This window comes from Dermacentor silvarum, chromosome 5, assembly GCF_013339745.2.
Source record: "Dermacentor silvarum isolate Dsil-2018 chromosome 5, BIME_Dsil_1.4, whole genome shotgun sequence".
Lineage (NCBI taxonomy): Eukaryota > Metazoa > Arthropoda > Arachnida > Ixodida > Ixodidae > Dermacentor > Dermacentor silvarum.
Window position 1 is genome coordinate 50,633,823 of NC_051158.1, and position 16,668 is coordinate 50,650,490.

Here is a 16,668-nt window from a genome sequence, read left to right on the forward strand (position 1 = left end):
AGATTTCCCCAGAATTATTGCGGGTCCCCTGTCGAGCATTTACCGACTAGCCCAAGCCTCTACGGTGTTGCAACCCTATTCTTGTTCTGCGAAAGTCGGATGTTCAGGTGCTTACTGATACTTTTCTTACTACTACTACTACTGCTACTGCTACTGCTACTACTACTACTACTATTAATACTGCTAATAATATTACTACTACTACTACTACTACTACTTCTACTACTACTACTACTACTACTACTACTACTACTACTACTACTACTACTACTACTACTACTACTACTACTACCACCACCACAACAACTACTACTACTAAACTACTACAACTACTAATACTGCTACTCCTTCTACTATCATCAACTACTAGTGCTATTGATGCTACTGCTAGTAATACTATAATAATTGTGAGCTGTATTGTGAGCTGCATTATTTTGTACTCTCCTATGAGCTGTATTGTTTTATTAGGTGGCACAGGTTTCTTTTAACGGTTCTGGTTACACTGGCACGTTTGCTTTGTTTCCTTTCCTTTTCCTTATTATCCACTTTGGCTGCTTTTGTGCCCCACGGCTTCATTCGTGCCGCAAAACTGTGCCACTGTATAAACAATTTCCCACCTGCATGGTCCTTCGTGACCGCATTATATACTGTAAATAAGATAAATAAAATCAAAAATAATGCTTCTTCATAAGCACTGGTTACATAAAGAAAGGACTGCCTAAGCTATAATAAGAGAAGAGCTATAAAGACTTCGCATGGCAGGACCGAGCATTTACATGAAATTAGCTATGTTTGCAGCAAGCATCCACAATTCAAAAAATTCCCAAGAATTGTGCTGCACCAAGCTACTTAACGGTTTATTAAATCTCAATAAACCGGTTCATCGCAGACAAATAAAATAAAAATAAAGGACCACTTGATGTTCGGCGGAGTGCCCAAACAAAATACCCAAATGCGCCCACTTATTCGTATTTGTAACTACTTTACGTTGCAGTCGCTGCTTGTTCCCAGCTTAAAAAATAAAAAAATAGCCGCGCTTTTCTGGGTTTTCAGCCCTCTGGACGCTCTAGGCCACGTTCCTGGAATCTTACGCTGTGAGTGACAAATTCGCGAAACATTTAGTTCGTACGCGCGCTTAGTCATTGGCCGGCCACTTCCATTGATAAGATCATAATAGGCTGATCATCGCATCATGATAGGCTCATGCCTGCTCTTACGAACAGTCCGAGCGTCAGAACGTTCCTGTGAATACAGGCCCTGGTGTCTGGTGCCTGAAAGCGATAAGAAGGACAAACCTCCGATAAACCAACGAAGGGCACTCAAGCGACCAGTATGCTATGACTTCTTTTGCGTCGGAACTGACATAATTGACACTGCCCGCCATTCCAATTATAATTGACTAAGCGTTCGTAAATCAAGGCAAATTGGCTTTCGACGCAAGCCTGTGTAGAGGATTGTATTGAATTCGTTGAACATATCGTATATACTGAGCATACTTATTAGTGAAAATTAAACTAAACACAATTTATTCACGACTAACATACCGTGGGCGAGCTAAGAAATTGTGTACTCTTCTCCATGACCAGTTTCAGTTTCACACTAACACATCCCTCAGATTTATAATGTATGTAATCACACTGGTATTTGCCATCAAGCGTACACCAAGCCATGCACAAATCTGGCGCAGTTTCTAGTCGTGCCGTGAACGCCTTTACGGATTGGCAAACTTGAAACCAGCGTCGGCTACAGCACACAGAAATCAGCACACCAGCATCGCCTTTCAGACTGTCTATTGTACAGAAACAAGCACGACCTTGCACTTTTGTTAGATAAGATGGCTCCTAAGCACTTGCCCCGAGACACTCTACAACTACGCTCACAAATAAATTGTCGTGCAAGCATCAAGACATCAGCCCAGATCGACGCCCTGCGTGGCTCATCCGCAACACACCAAGGAGTCCACGCTATCGTGGTGCGCGCCATCTGGTAGCCAGCTGCGGACGCTCCGTGGCCGTTACAACGCACCGGGGAGGACCGGGAGATATTTGCTCCGTCTACCCACTTTTGCTTTTCTTCATTTCGCAGCGGATGGCGCACGTATCGCCATCGGCGCGCTCCCAGAAACCACTCCATCACACTTGGCGCAGCGTCGTTGCTGCCGCAGCTTGATACGGGCGACGACCAAAAAGGGCGTCGTCGACCTTGCTACACTTACTCAAGCGCGCGATCGTCGTAGATCAGTCCTTCAACACTCCGCCTCCACCCCCCCCCCCCTTCCCTTCCTCAGTGCCTTTAATCTCGTTCCACATAAATTGAACAAAGTAAGTGGAACAATCACGCAAAAAATGTTCCACTTAGTTGATGGAATTTTTCTGCAACCAGATTAGATGCTCCGCTTCTTAAAACTTCAGTTGGCCGATATTATTGCGATAGCAATTATATGGATACTCCAGGCGCATTTCGGCCGTCGCCGTGAGGTTTTGAGTGATATACAGTCACACTGGCAACAAGTTCGACCGAAGGTTCCACGTACGTCCCGCATAGTAAGTGGAACATCGATGGAAATATGTTCCATTTTGCGGCGTATTTGTGAAACGCGATGAAGAGTGTGCACCTATGCCTGTCCTCTAAATTTCGTTCTACTTCGGATCCAGCTATAAGTGGAATATTTTTGCATATGTTTTGCTCTTGCCTAATAGAACGACGTTTGATTTAAAATCACGAAATATATTGAATGGCTTTAGATATGTTCCAAACTTGTTATACATAACAATGAAAATAGCCTACGTACACGCAAAAATAAATATGCGGAACTATGCTGCAATAAACATAGGTTAAATATGTGAGGCTACGTCCCACATGCTTTAAGGTATTCCAGTGACAGGCGTGTGGAAGAATCTTCCGGGTATTAGGTACAGGCTTGTGGAACACTGTTCCGGGTAAAAGTGTATATTTGACTGGAACACAGTTCCACATATCCATCGTTATATGCATTCAGGAAGCAGCGGTTCAGATGTACGAAACACTTTTTTCTTAGATTTTTGCGTTTTTATGTAACACCGTTTCATTAGGTAAGTGAGAAATATATACAATAATTTTCCCGTCATATCTCAAACTTTACTGTAACTATATTAAATGTCTAATCCTTTGGACGATACCTAACTGACGCGTGTACAGATGAGCGTATGTTGTCCAAACAAGGGTAAGCGATAACCCTTGTGAACACAAATAACTTACTCGTTTCCGCGACCACTGCACAACAAACTCACGATACACCAGTGTACGAGGAAGCGAGCGAGCGAAACGCAGCTGCAAGGACTTTAAGGACGCTTTGGAATGAAGGGAAAAGAGGAAGAAAAAATGTTTTCGAAGCTGCAGTTAGGTACAACCGAGGGAGTGCTTGGGCAAAGTGAGCGTATGGAATGGAGGACGCGGGAATGTACCGGGTGCTGGGCCGGGGCCCCGCAAAACTGCCCGCCCCGTATCACCGGCGAAGACGGGGCCAGATCGATCATCGTTAATCCAGCGACGTTCCATCGTCGTACGCTTTTGCCGGGGTAGTTCTATTCCTTTTTATTTTTCTGTTCCTTTCACGCGTAGTTTATTGATGTGTTCTCCTTTACAACCACAGTTGTGCCACCTTCTTTTTTTTTCTCCCTCCATCTTTTATCTCCCAGGCCACACCTGCACTTCTCTCCCTTCTTCCATGTAATGCCTGTTTACCGACGACCACTCCCTCTCCTTCGCCGTCTCCCCAATTTTCCTTATCTCTCGGGCAGCCGAGTGTGCCGGTCGTGTAACGACGGACGTAACAGCCACATGCGCGCTCAGTGTATCGCTAGCGCCTGCGTGTTACCCTTTCCATTTCGATCCCGTTCCGCCATTGACGTTTCAGAGAGCCATCCCATCTTTCCCGTTTCTCCCACGAAATTGCACCGCCTTCCTGGTGTTTTTTTTTTATCTTTTCCGAAAAACTGGAAGAACGAACGCAATGTATGTGCGCTCCAGTCGGAAAACAACCATTCTTACTTTCATTCATATCCAGATACATATACATATATATATTTTATTGCATCTTTCCGTCTAATAAAAAGGACTAGAGGGAGATTTAAATGAAGAAAAACAGGGAGCCTAACGAGAAGATATCTCCGGTTGGCTACCTTGTACTGGCAAAAAGGGAACAGAGGTACGAAAGATGAGTGAAATGAAGGAAAAACTAAACATGGTAGAATGAAAAAAAAATGTGCTACATCTCTACGGGCACTGTCCCATAGCTTGTCAAGACGCACATATACAGGGTGTTTCAGCGAACTTTGAAAAATTTTTAAAGGTTGCCTGTGGCAGATAGCACAATTCTAGTTCATGAGCTGCTCTACTCGAAGAGGCGGACATTACGTGCACAAGCAATTGAAATGCATAATCGTCTAATCAACAAAATTCACTAATTCACTTCTTAACCAATTACCTGACGACCCATATTGTAATTTACAAATTGTAGCCGTAGAGTTCGCAAGGCGGATCCACTTGGAACGAATTCTCGGGATAACACCAGCTTCGAGATATTAATTCCCGAACTTTGCGGGGAAATGCATTGGCGTTCCAGTTAGTTAGTTAAAAAAACGTCGCTTTATGCACTGAAGCACAAAATTAACTGGAACGCCAATGCATTTCTCCGCAAAGTTCGGGAATTATTATCTTGAAACTGGTGTCATCCCGAGAACTCATTCAAAGTGGATCCGCCTTGCGATCTCCACGACTACAATTTGTAAATTGCAATATGGGCGCCCCATCAGGTAATTAGTTAAAAACTTATTTAGTGAATTTTGTTGATTAGTCGAATATGCATTTCAATTTCTTGTGCAAGTAATGTCCGCCCCGTCGAGAAGACCAGCTCATTAACTAGAACTGGGCTATCTGCCACAGGCAACCTTAAATGAATTTTGAAAGTGTTCGCTGAAAACACCCTGTGTAGTAATACACAGAGACTACATGAATTCCAACCACGTGTAATAGAGGGATGTGCTTTATGTCTGCATACGTCACACCTGCGCGTTAGGCATTTGACAAGACTAGACTTTCCAGCGTTCATTGAAGTCCTCATCACTTCCTTTCCCTCACGGCCTATACATCGTTTCTCCACGACATGCAATACGGCGCGTCCCCATTTCCCTTCCGTTCCTTCCAACACTTCGCCTTTTCCCTCGTCCCTACTCCGCGTTTTTCCCCAACTGCCCATTTTCTGCTTACACTTTCGCTACGCCCCACCACACTCGTCACAACAATCGTTTTCTCAACGGCGGTGTACTGAAATAAATGAGGGAAAAAGGGTCTCCCAGCGTAGCCTTCGCGTCAGAAACAGCTGTCTTTTCTTTCGAGTAGGCCGTCGCGCGAGCGAAAAAACGAGAAAAAAAAAGGAACCATGCGGACGGCACGCTGGAGCACAAGCGAACTTGTAAAGGCCTCTCGTGAAACAAACAAAATAGCAAATGAACAAAAAAAATAAGGACGGCGGCCAAATAGCACTTCCAACCACGAGGCGAAATGGGGAATCGGAGTGAACTGTGGTGGGGGAAAGAAAAAAAAAGGACATTTCGGCCGCTCTCGCTTTTCGAAGCAGGCCTCTCGAGTTGTTTACCTACTCTATCGCCTGTCGCTCGCACTTCTTTTTCTCTCTGTCTCTCTCTCATTCTACCCGCTTCGTCGCCTGACGTCAGCGGTTTCTACACGTGCGGCGGGCGGCTGCGCACTTACTTCGCGGCGTGCCTGAGAGTGGCCTCGTCGGCGTCTTAAATGTCAACGGCACCTACGAATGAGTCCGCCCACCTCTCTCAAAATTTCCCGTCCCCTCCACGGCCTTCTGTCGCCAGGACTCGTACCGCACTGATTCCTTTTCTTTCTCTCTCATTCTCGCTCACTCTCTTCCTTTCTGATTCACTCTCTCTTCCTCAATCTCCCTCACACACTTTCTCTCACTCACTCTCTACTTCACACCCATTCCCTTAATCTCTCTCTCTCTCTCTCCCTGGCTTCTTATCCCTCTTTGAGTCCCGCTATCTCACTTTCGTTCTAAATACTTCTTACTTTCTCATTCACACCTCTCACTCACACTTCCTCACACTCTGATTTATTCAGTCTCTCTCACGCGCACGCGGGCTATGCATTAGTCCACCACCGAAACGTGATTGAGAGCTGCGCCGGTGACGGCAATTCGGAGCAGGAGACGCACTTCAGCGTGAAGTGCCCTCCCTGCAAAGGATACACCATCGCTCGCGGCCCGTCGATGCCTTCTCTCGAGGCTTCAAAACGAAGCTGCCACGCGGTTTCTTTTTTTTTGTGTCTTCTTTAGGTTTACCTTCGTAACGCACATATGTGCTCCCGAGTGTCTGAGGCCCTATTTTCGTACGGCGAGCTTTTAGTAGCGAGAGGACGCTCTACTTTACACATGTCCGCGATATGCAAGTTCCAACGTGTAGGGAATGTCGGCGCGTTGCAGATTAGAGTGTCGCGCAGGTAAGAAGCCTTCCAGCGTGAATAGAAAGCGTGGTATAGCGTGCTTGAAAGGAATGAATCACAGGTTCCTCGCAATGAAATGTTATTTGTGATATGACATGTGCGATCGCCACGTCATGGAATGACACCCGGGCTCTATATAGGCGAATTATTTATTGTAGAATGTGAACGACGTTCAAAACGAAAATTTTCGTCTTGAGCACCAAATCAAACGAAAAGTATTTTAAACGTACGGACTCGGACATAAATGTAGCAACGCGCAAACATACTATTTGGAGTCAAAGTGTTCCGCCGTATATATAAACTCATGGGATACAAAAGGCCTTGCGGGATTTTTTTTTTTTTGCCTTACAGATTATCATAAAAGACACGCGACTTGCTGCACCAATGAAAATATTACGAAAAAGGAAGGGACTACGTGAACGTCCAAAATGGCAAAAAATTATACGGCAGAAAAGAACTGCATTGAAAACAACGGCACAGACGTTCACGTTAGATGATATAGCTTTGTTGGAAATCGAAAGCGATTGCTTGGACTGTGGGTTCCACTGAAAAAGCTCGTAACATTTAAGGTGTTTTGTATGACCGGCTGCGTATCCATAGACCAAAACAAGCATAGACGCTTCAAACACCAATTTTGATCGAATGTCGACAGATGTGTGAAACATACATCAATTTTAGGCCAGGGCGCTAGAGACTCCACTGTAAGCAAATCAAGGTGGTAGAATTACTCTTTGCGCATTTTAAGATGAGTCATCATAAAACAGAGTAACTAAATATTCAAAAATTGTAAAGTCAGTTATGCTACGTTTCTTCATAAAATAGATTGAATCACCCGCTCGAATTGCATGCACAAGTCATTTATTGACCCACTAGCATTCAAGAAAGAAAAAAAATATTTCGAGGTTGCTACCGACGTGCCCCACGTCAAACGTCACGTAAAACACGGTAGTGCCTTCACCAAAGCGGTACGCCGTAACGATACATATCACTCAAAAGTAAAATGGAAGTTATATAGGTTAGCAGAATATTCGATTTACCCTAAGCTTAATGCTTGTGCTCCATTCCTCGGTACCACTGCACAGAAATCGCTAAAATATGGCGCGTCCACGAATGTGGACACCCTGTCTGAAGGGCTCTAATAGCGAGGTTTCCGCCGATTCATACAATCTTGCATCCTTTCTGCATTACCTCTAATCACACCATCTTTCATTCGTCTGGCTAACGCCGTCTTCGACGCGCTGTTTCGTGTGAGAAGAGGTTTGGTTGTAGATAAATGCGATATCGTGTCAGGGCATTATGTATGCGAGAACTTGAACAAAAGTTGGCCAAGGAGGAGTAGCAGGTAAAAGGAAAAAGACAAGCAGACAAAGCTGGAGGCGATTAAGAAAGCCCGAAGGGAAGAACAGCGGCAGAAACTAAAGAGGAACAAAAAAAAGCACCGTCCTGCGAAAGACATAATCGTAGCCCATTTCGGCGAATAGCCGGCGGTGAACGCTCAGACGCACGCAATTGCAGTATCTCGGCATCGGAACACGCGAGATCCCTTCCAATTTGTTACTGTCTTGACTCTTTCTGTTTCAGCTGTCATTTCATTCATGCCGCTTCCTTTTATCAGCCTTCTCTGCTTCAGTGGCCGCGGAAAAAAAGCTTTTAGAAGCTTTACTACTCTAAAGGTGGTAATGTGTTTCTGTTAATAAATGTCTTAAGCTTGCTGGGCGATGTATCCGGTGACTTCTGCTGAAATCGCCGACTATATTTAGTGTGCGTATACCGATGTTTATTTTGGCTTACTTCTTTTTTTTAGTGAATCATGTAGTTATGTTGCTGATTCTATAATGAATAGTGTGCGGTTGCAGGAACTGCATAAAGTGCCAGCTTCGTGCAATATGTGCCTGAGCATGTTTGTTTGTGTGTTTGTGCGTGCGCGCGCGCGTGTGTGTGTGTGTGTGTGTGTGTGTGTGTGTGTGTGTGTGTGTGTGTGTGTGTGTGTGTGTGTGTGTGTGTGTGTGTGTGTGTGTGTGTGTGTGTGTGTGTGTGTGGTGTGTGTGTGTGTGTGTGTGTGTGTGTGTGTGTGTGTGTGTGTGTGTGTGTGTGTGTGTGTGTGTGTGTGTGTGTGTGTGTGTGTGTGTGCGTGCGTGTGTGTGTGTGTGTGCGTGCGTGTGTGTGTGTGTGTGTGTGTGTGTGTGTTTCTTGTGCGTGCGTAGCTGCGTGCTAACCTGCGTGTGTGTTTGTGTTTGCGTGTTTGTGCGTGTGTGTGTTTTATTACTGTTTGTTCTGTTCAATATTTCTCAACGGACATTTGCTGAAACTGCTTTGTGTGTTGCCACAATGCTATCATAGCACCTCAGATTATCCTCGATTATCATTTAAAAATGAAGCGTCTTTATGACAGTCAGTAACAGTATAGTTGTGAACAATTCCAATGTCATCGAAATGAACAGGTCAATACGCAAAGACGCGTCATCTCTAAGCATCACCTGGTAGCCACCCCTCACTAAGCCAAATTAACAAAATAAAGTTGTTTCCTCCTGCTCTAAGCAGGCAATTTTCGACCAGCGACTCTTGTTTCAGAAGCGTCTCCTGTAAAGCGTGCACCTCCTCGCATACAGTCGCACGACGGCGAAGCTCTTAGAAGACCCGTTTACGGAAACTTGGAAGCACATGAATGTCTTCGAAGGCGATAAATTTGGCGGTCTCCGCAGAACGAGTCTCAGGAGCACTGTGACCCCAATTTAAATCGCCAGTGTGATACTCATGCAATCGATCAATCAATCAATGAATCAGTCAATCAATCAATCTATATATTTTCGTCCATTTGAACAAACAGACCGACGAACGGCTGATAAAAGCTGACATTCGGCCGCCTCACAATGACGCGGTCCCCTTCACTAGGTATTACAACAACAAAAATATATAAATACAGTTGACTACAATGAAAATAGAGTACCAGATCAACTAATATACAGTAACAGTTCTACGCAATCACACTACGTGATCTTGTTTGTAAGTTTAAATTGTAACTTGCTTGAATAAAGATGAACAGCTCAAAATTCATAATAATTAAAAAATGGGTAAAATATAGCGCAGGCGTTGCATCCCTGAATTGAAACGCAATTTGTCTGCTTTGCGTATTTCCCCATTCATCGTATCATAACCCTGCTTTTTTCTTTCCCAAAAGAGAAATGGTTGATAGGCATTAAATTTTTTGGGAGTTTAAATCACAGACCTAATCGATAGCGGTACAAATGTTCGATCCTAGCCGCAAAAGACAAAACTATACATCACGACAAGGACCGCCCAACGAATTTCGAGGAAGAACCCTTCACGTAACGTCGTCAGCCAGGGTAGCGTGCCTTGCAGAGCAAATGCAAGTTTTATTCCAGAAAAATAATCTTCTAGCGATCTGTTTCGCTGATAACATCACCTACTCGCACATTACAATAGGTAAATGCGAGTTAGCCTCGAAGTGAATCTTCATTTAAGCCCACGCGCCGTCTACGGAAAATGTACAGAACTCGTGAGAAGAAAAAACGCCTAAAGGACGTTAGTGTCTAAACAGATTTGTGTTTGGGTCGCGCGAAAGTCTAAAGTTCGACGCGTCCTCCATCCTTGAGCATCCTTACAAGTGCAGAACGCGTTCGACTGCGCGAGAGGGGAACATGCAAATGCAATACAAGTGAGATCGCGTGGCAAAGCTCACTCCCTGGCGAGGAAGCCCTTCAATAACGAGGGCAGAGACGTGCCGAGGTTTATTCGTGAGGGGCTTCGCTACGGGGTTCTCGCAAACTCGGGGCAAGGCGTGCAACGCCTATTGGGGCGAGCTGAATGTAGCGTCAGTGGCCGATGGGCGCACTACGCAAAAAAAAAAACATTCTTTCTTATCGTTATGACTATCTTCGAAGGAATGTTCGGTTTAGATTTATTATGCGGGCTGTTCGACTTCATAAGAAGTTCAATGGTAAAACACAGACAAAAGACACAAATGTGAAAAATGTGGCGGAAACCACTGGAATATGACTGTCAAAATCAAACAACAGCTTTGCGGTAGACCAGCTCAGATATGCTGCTGGAGCCAGTAATCGTTGAGCTCTATTAGTTAATGTGATAGGGTGTGTGGGCTCCGTGACGTTGTACGGCTTCCTGGATTGGCTCGTTTGCGAGGGTAATATCGCGTACTAGTAGCAGGAATCACCCGCTGTGTGTGTGTGTGTGTGTGTGTGTGTGTGTGTGTGTGTGTGTGTGTGTGTGTGTGTGGTGTGTGTGTGTGTGTGCGTGTGCGTGTGTGTGTGTGTGTGTGTGTGTGTGTGTGTGTGTGTGTGTGTGTGTGTGTGTGTGTGTGTGTGTGTGTGTGTGTGTGTGGTGTGTGTGTTTAAGGAGGAGGAGGCCACTAAATGTTGCACTTTGGAAACAAAAGAAAAGGCCTCAAGCCTGACCTTTCACGAACACCTGAAGTTTTATAATTGTGTCTAGCACGTCTTATTTTTTTCTTAATTCGTTTCTTTCTAACAGTTCCGCGAACCTTGACTGGGACACACAGTACATACACCACAGTCGGTACCATACAAATGCCATGCGCCAGTCACCATAGAACGCACCAAACATTGGCCTATTGCCAATAGCCATGTACACGCATTCGCATGTTAGGTGTGCATGCACGAACTGCAGATGCACACCTAACTAAGCGAACCATATCCATTCGTGTTTGGTGGAAAGCACTCCGCAATCCAGTGCACCCGCATTGCGCCGGCGCAACCACGGTCACGTGACGTGCCTCTCTACGTCACACCAGTCTGCGGCGGCCCCTCTCCCACTTTCTCACTCTCACCCCGAAGGCTGCTTTCCGACGAGGAGGTAGTACCTTTCTACATCGCCGAAGGCCACGTGATGCTGAGCAGCTGTGTGCCTACCGCACCGTGGTGCGTACAACTGGTTTGAGCAGAACGCAGAGTAAACTTAAAACGTCAAGCTTAAATAGGCGTTATTCTTTCATTTGACGCTGACAAACGCCGACAGTTTTCCGTCCGTCTCATCTCCTGCGCGGAGGTTCGACGCTTGTAGCCCCCTCTGCCGGCGCTTCTGATCGGGCCAGTGTTACGAGACGCCTGGTAACTGCCAGGGCGCTGTCTCTGCTGCACAGCAGCAGTAGTGCCGTGGGATATGTCGCGTCAAGTTTGAGCGCAACACTAAACTTGTAGTCATTTTCAATGCTTCTCCTTCGGTTGAAACTGCCTTCTTTTTGTGTACGTGTTTCTTCTTCGTCATCATCTAATTCTGCATCTGGACATAGTTCGTGCCGACCAGACGAGCTACCATTAGCGCGAATGTTACTTGAGCAATTTCAGTCGTTTCCTATGTAGGAATAAATAACCTTTAGCGCTGATCAAAACAGTCCTTTGAGAGACTACCCTGAACATAATGAGGCCTGTGGTGCACCTAATAAACGTTAACAGGAGATTAAGAATAATAAACAACCACACGAGAAATTAGAAAGACGGGGTCATTCTATTTGTGTGCTTCGTTCCCTAAGCTTGTGTCAATGTGCATTGCACGTCTCGTTAAAATCAATGAATTGTTTCTTTATTTGCAGAAGTAATGGAAATCGTGAGCACGAACGTTTCTCTCGTGGCCATTCAAACGGGGCTCCTTGTAGAGTATTTGTCCATTTATACAAGTAACTGTTGCGAGCCTGAGCATTTGCAGACGGCTTTGCACGTGCCTTGGCAGCAGTTATATTGCAACCCTCAAAAACATCTGATATTTTGTCTAAACAACCAGCTACGCCCCCAAAAAAGCGTCTTTTCCAGTTGCTTCAACGTAAGAGACGCCCTTTCTACGTTTTTAAACAAAATAAGAGCGCATCATTCCTCGAGCACAGATATTTTTAGTTTTCTGTGTAACATACTGCGAGATTGATCAGCAAAACGAGAACAAGATGAACGTAGGAGCCAACGTTTTGACAAGTGGACACGTCCTTTTCAAGGGGACACGTCCTTTTCAAGGGGACAAGTCCACTTCGACACAAGTCCAAGACAAGTGCACTTGTCAGAACGTTGGCTCCTGCTTTCATCGTGTTCTCGCTCTGCTCATCGTCTTGAAGTTCCATCTCCCGCAATCCCCGTGTTTTCCCTGGAATACTGCGAAATCGAGTCATAAATTTCTGATAAACTGCAGTTGGAAAGCCGTTGAAAATCGGCGGGTGTCTGCTTTGCCGCAGCGGTACAGCTCGCCCTTAGCCTGTTCTGCTTATTTGAAGAAAACGAGTATTTTTTCTGGGAGGATCTGTTTGTAAACAGCAATATGCATGGTCTATACGAAGGTGGTTGGGTAGTCTGTACAAACACGTAATGGACCCACCTCCAGCGGGACGTTGACGCATCCGAGGAAGTCGTCGACAGTGTCGGCGGGGCTAGAGCGCGCCGACTGGGCGATCTGCTTGAAGTATCGGCCCAGGCCCTTGAAGCCCGTCACCTCGTTCAGCTTGCGGGCCGCGTCGAACACCGAACTCTCGTCATCGTGGTCCCTGGATGTACACGAGAGGAAAAATCTAAATCACATATCTGGTGCTCGCTTTTTGACATCTTGCACCTTCCCACAACACTCAACAAGTAGCAACTAACTGAGGCTCCGAAGCGTGCACCGTGTACTTTTATAAGTACACATTACCGAAGATATTACTGAATACTCGCAATTTGTCTTACCTGAAAGGTACGTTTTTGTTTTTCGTTCTGTCACTGTCCCAAGTGGCGAAAATGTTGGTGTTGTCGTATGTTACCTTTCGTATTGTTACAATCACGCAAAATATCTGCTGCCATGTTTGCTGCATAGTTCACGGCTAGGCGCTATCAGTCAAGCTGTCATTATGCCGCTCGCAACCTGCACTCGCCGTCACCTAAGTGGCTCATAAACTTCTCATGTTTTACGTGTAAATTAAATACAAGTTCGGTGGGATTACGTGGCCAAAACCGCCATCTGATCATGAGGCACGACGTAGCGGGGACGTAAATTCGGCCGCCGGGGGCCCCTTAACGTGCACGCAATGCGTGGTACACAAGCGTTCCTTGCATTCCGCCTCCATCGGAATGCGGCTCTCGCAGCAGGGGTCGAACCCGCCACCTCGAACTCAGCAGCGCCACGGCATAGCCACTGAGTAACCGCAACGTGCTTACGTCTACTTCTTCTTTCTACAACTCCCTCCCAAAGTCCTGCTATTCCTAAGGTTACGATAGGTAGCCCCCGCTATCACCACGACATCGGCATCATCATTCCCATTATTTGACGTAGACGTGTGTCTCCTTGTAGGAGACACACGTCTACATATTCCGTCTCATCAGGCGCGCAAACTGTGGACGCGTGCGTTGGTTACGAATTTGGCTGCGGCGGCAGTAGCTTGGGAGGTTGCGCTGCCGGAAAGCTGCCTTTCCAATTGCGAGGCAGCTTTACCGAGCTCGAGGCCAAATGCAATTTCCCGATTTGAGCACGTCCGAAACGAAGACATGCCCTCGTTGGACCATCGCAAAATAGATTTCGGTGAAATTTTTTGCGCTTCAGAGAAAACGGTAATTTCAAACCGCTCAGACCGTTTCCCTAATTCCCCAAGTTCTCTGAACAGCGCAGTTTCTCGCCCAGTGGAATCAGCGGTCACCATTCAAATGAAGACGAAGTGCTAACTGTTCACGCTGGTGCTAGTCTCTTGGGCGCAGTTTCAGCACGAGAACCACGTGTACATTTTGCAAGACAAGATGTAATATTCACAAATAATAACAACATTCACAAATCACCGACGCATTTCGCAACGCTCTATAATCTATCCTTTTCACGTACTTCAGAGGTGTCCCAATAGACGCAGTTCACAAAACTGTGATGTCGTTTTTAGTCGCTTAACTACAAAAATCGTAAATTTGATGCCGCTTTCTATATTTTCTATTATATGATTTTTAGGAAAATTTTAAGCGGATTAGCCGCCTGAAAACGAAATCTGCTAACCCCAATCACAGTAGTACAACATTCGCGCTAAACGTCACAAGCCTCACCAAATACAACGCAGCGACCACTGCGTAATACGATTTCTTCATCATGTACTCAGATAGGAGTTTCTGCTGTAAAGTTTCTTTATGAGACAAACTTTTTATCAATAAATTCATCCAAAAGGTACTGTGCATAAATTATCAATTATTATCTCAGCTCTCTGAATACAGAAAAACTTCGCAGAAGAAAGAAAGCAACCTTGCGACAAAGTCTTCGCTAACCGGTAATTCTGCCGAAGAGCGACTGACTACGATTTTTCTTAACCAGGATATTGACACGCTGTTACGTCGCTCCTAATCTTCGACCGTCACGCCGAGCCATCGCAGTGAAGGGTATTTAAAAAGAGATGAACAAAAACAAAACTAATACACTTACATTTCAGCCCAATTCTTTAGTGTGCGTACAAAATCAATCGCAAAATTCTCTGCACTAACGCTTTCCCGGTGAACATTCGGAACGCCTTACTAACAGACGAAAGAAAAAGCAAATCACGTCTGCATTCCCATTTTTCGGACAGATTATCGTCTGCAGAACCAAAAAAAGAAAAGCACATATCGAAGTACGTCTGCATCCTAATTTCTTAGGTACAGATTATCGTCTGCTAGAAAAAAGGCAGAGAGAAGAAGAACAAAGAAAGAATCGAAGCAGATATCCTCGGAGCACGATAAGAGCGTCTGCGCTGCGCAGGAAACAACAAAAAAAGTTCGTCTGCAGTTGTTAGGTGCCTGGAAGTTCAATCCACCACCACGCGAGTCCCATTCTCTTAGCTGAACACGCGAGCAGCAGACAAGCAGCAGACGTTCAGTTGCGGCAAGGCGAGTTTTGTCGTCTGTTAGCCGGACCCCGCCTAGGCTATACTAAGGGCGGGCAGCACGTTTCCATAAAACATGCACGCATATATATCGTTTCTGCCGGACCGCAACATAAAACGTCTCAGGCACGATAGAATGTGCCCACTCCTTTCCCAATCTAGCTACATCCTCTTTCCTGGCTCTCGCTGTGTCTTCGTCCATATCTCTCCTTCTTTCTAGCGTTCCTTTATTCCTTTGTTAGCTCGTTCCGTCCATTGCGTTCTATGTTCTATTCCTTTTCATCTTTCTTGCCTCTTCGTTCATCGCAATCCTTTTTTTTTTCTTTGCTTTCCCGCCGTGAGAGTTCGGGAACAGCAGAATGCCACGTCACGGCCAGAATCCAAGGCGAGAGCCAAGCCGTGCCCACAGCCGAGCCGCGGTGTCAAGATGCGTCACCAACAGCGCCGCTGATGCATAAATAATGTCTCGCACCACGAGCTTTTTTTTCTCCCCCGCATTGTTCGTCGTCAGTACATTTTTTTTTTCGGATATTGCTCGGAAGACGGCCGGATAGTATTCTCGTTCTCGCCATTATTTCCTTCGTGTTATGTTTCTTTCTTGCTTCTCTTCCGGCTTTTGTCCGGAAGTTGAGCGAACAAAACGAAAGGTCGGACACGCCCCGCGCACTGTTTCCGTGCGTCTGGGGCCATTTTTTCCCACTTATTCTTTTATTCCGCACAAAAGCCAAGATAGGCGTTCTGCTTGCAGGGGGCTTCCATTTTTGTTCCAGCCTTGTCTACCGGAAATTAATTAGCTTCCGCCTGAATGCCAAGCCGAAGCAGACGACACCACAACAGCTCGTCGTCTGCTTCCGCACCGGTTCCGCCATGTTTCTTTTTTTTTTTCGCTTCTTTTCGCTGACTATGTAACCGCGAGCTCTCAACAACTATACCCGACCCACACCAAGAACGAAAAAAACGCAAGCCGGCAAGGAAATCTTTTGATAAGCGTCGGTCTACCTTTGGAGCTGAAAATAATTACGAAGGAGCCACCGAGGCGGGTAGACAAATTAATACATCGGCTACGAACGCCGAGCAGCGGAAGCGTCTTTCTTACTATAAGCGACGCCGGTGAGGGATAAATAATTGCACAAAACCAAGAAGACACTGCAGACAATTTAGAACAAAAAGCGTCACTTCGACAACCCAAGAAGGTGTGCTTGAGAAAACGCGATGTCATGCCTGTGTTTTTTTTTCTCTCTCTCTCTCTAACCACGGCACCTCTCATGACACGCTCCAATGGTACGCTTGCCTCGAATGGAGGCACGGCAGCACTTTTT

General features: G+C 45.7%; 1 protein-coding gene across 1 annotated transcript in view; it reads right to left on the reverse strand.

The window, feature by feature from the left end:
* Positions 1-16,668, reverse strand: part of LOC119454118 (BAI1-associated protein 3-like) — a 375,555-nt gene that overhangs the window by 82,587 nt on the left and 276,300 nt on the right. The window contains exon 6 of the mRNA XM_049667930.1: positions 12,868-13,033. Coding sequence (XP_049523887.1) covers positions 12,868-13,033 — 166 coding nt within the window. The remainder of the gene's footprint in view (positions 1-12,867; positions 13,034-16,668) is intronic.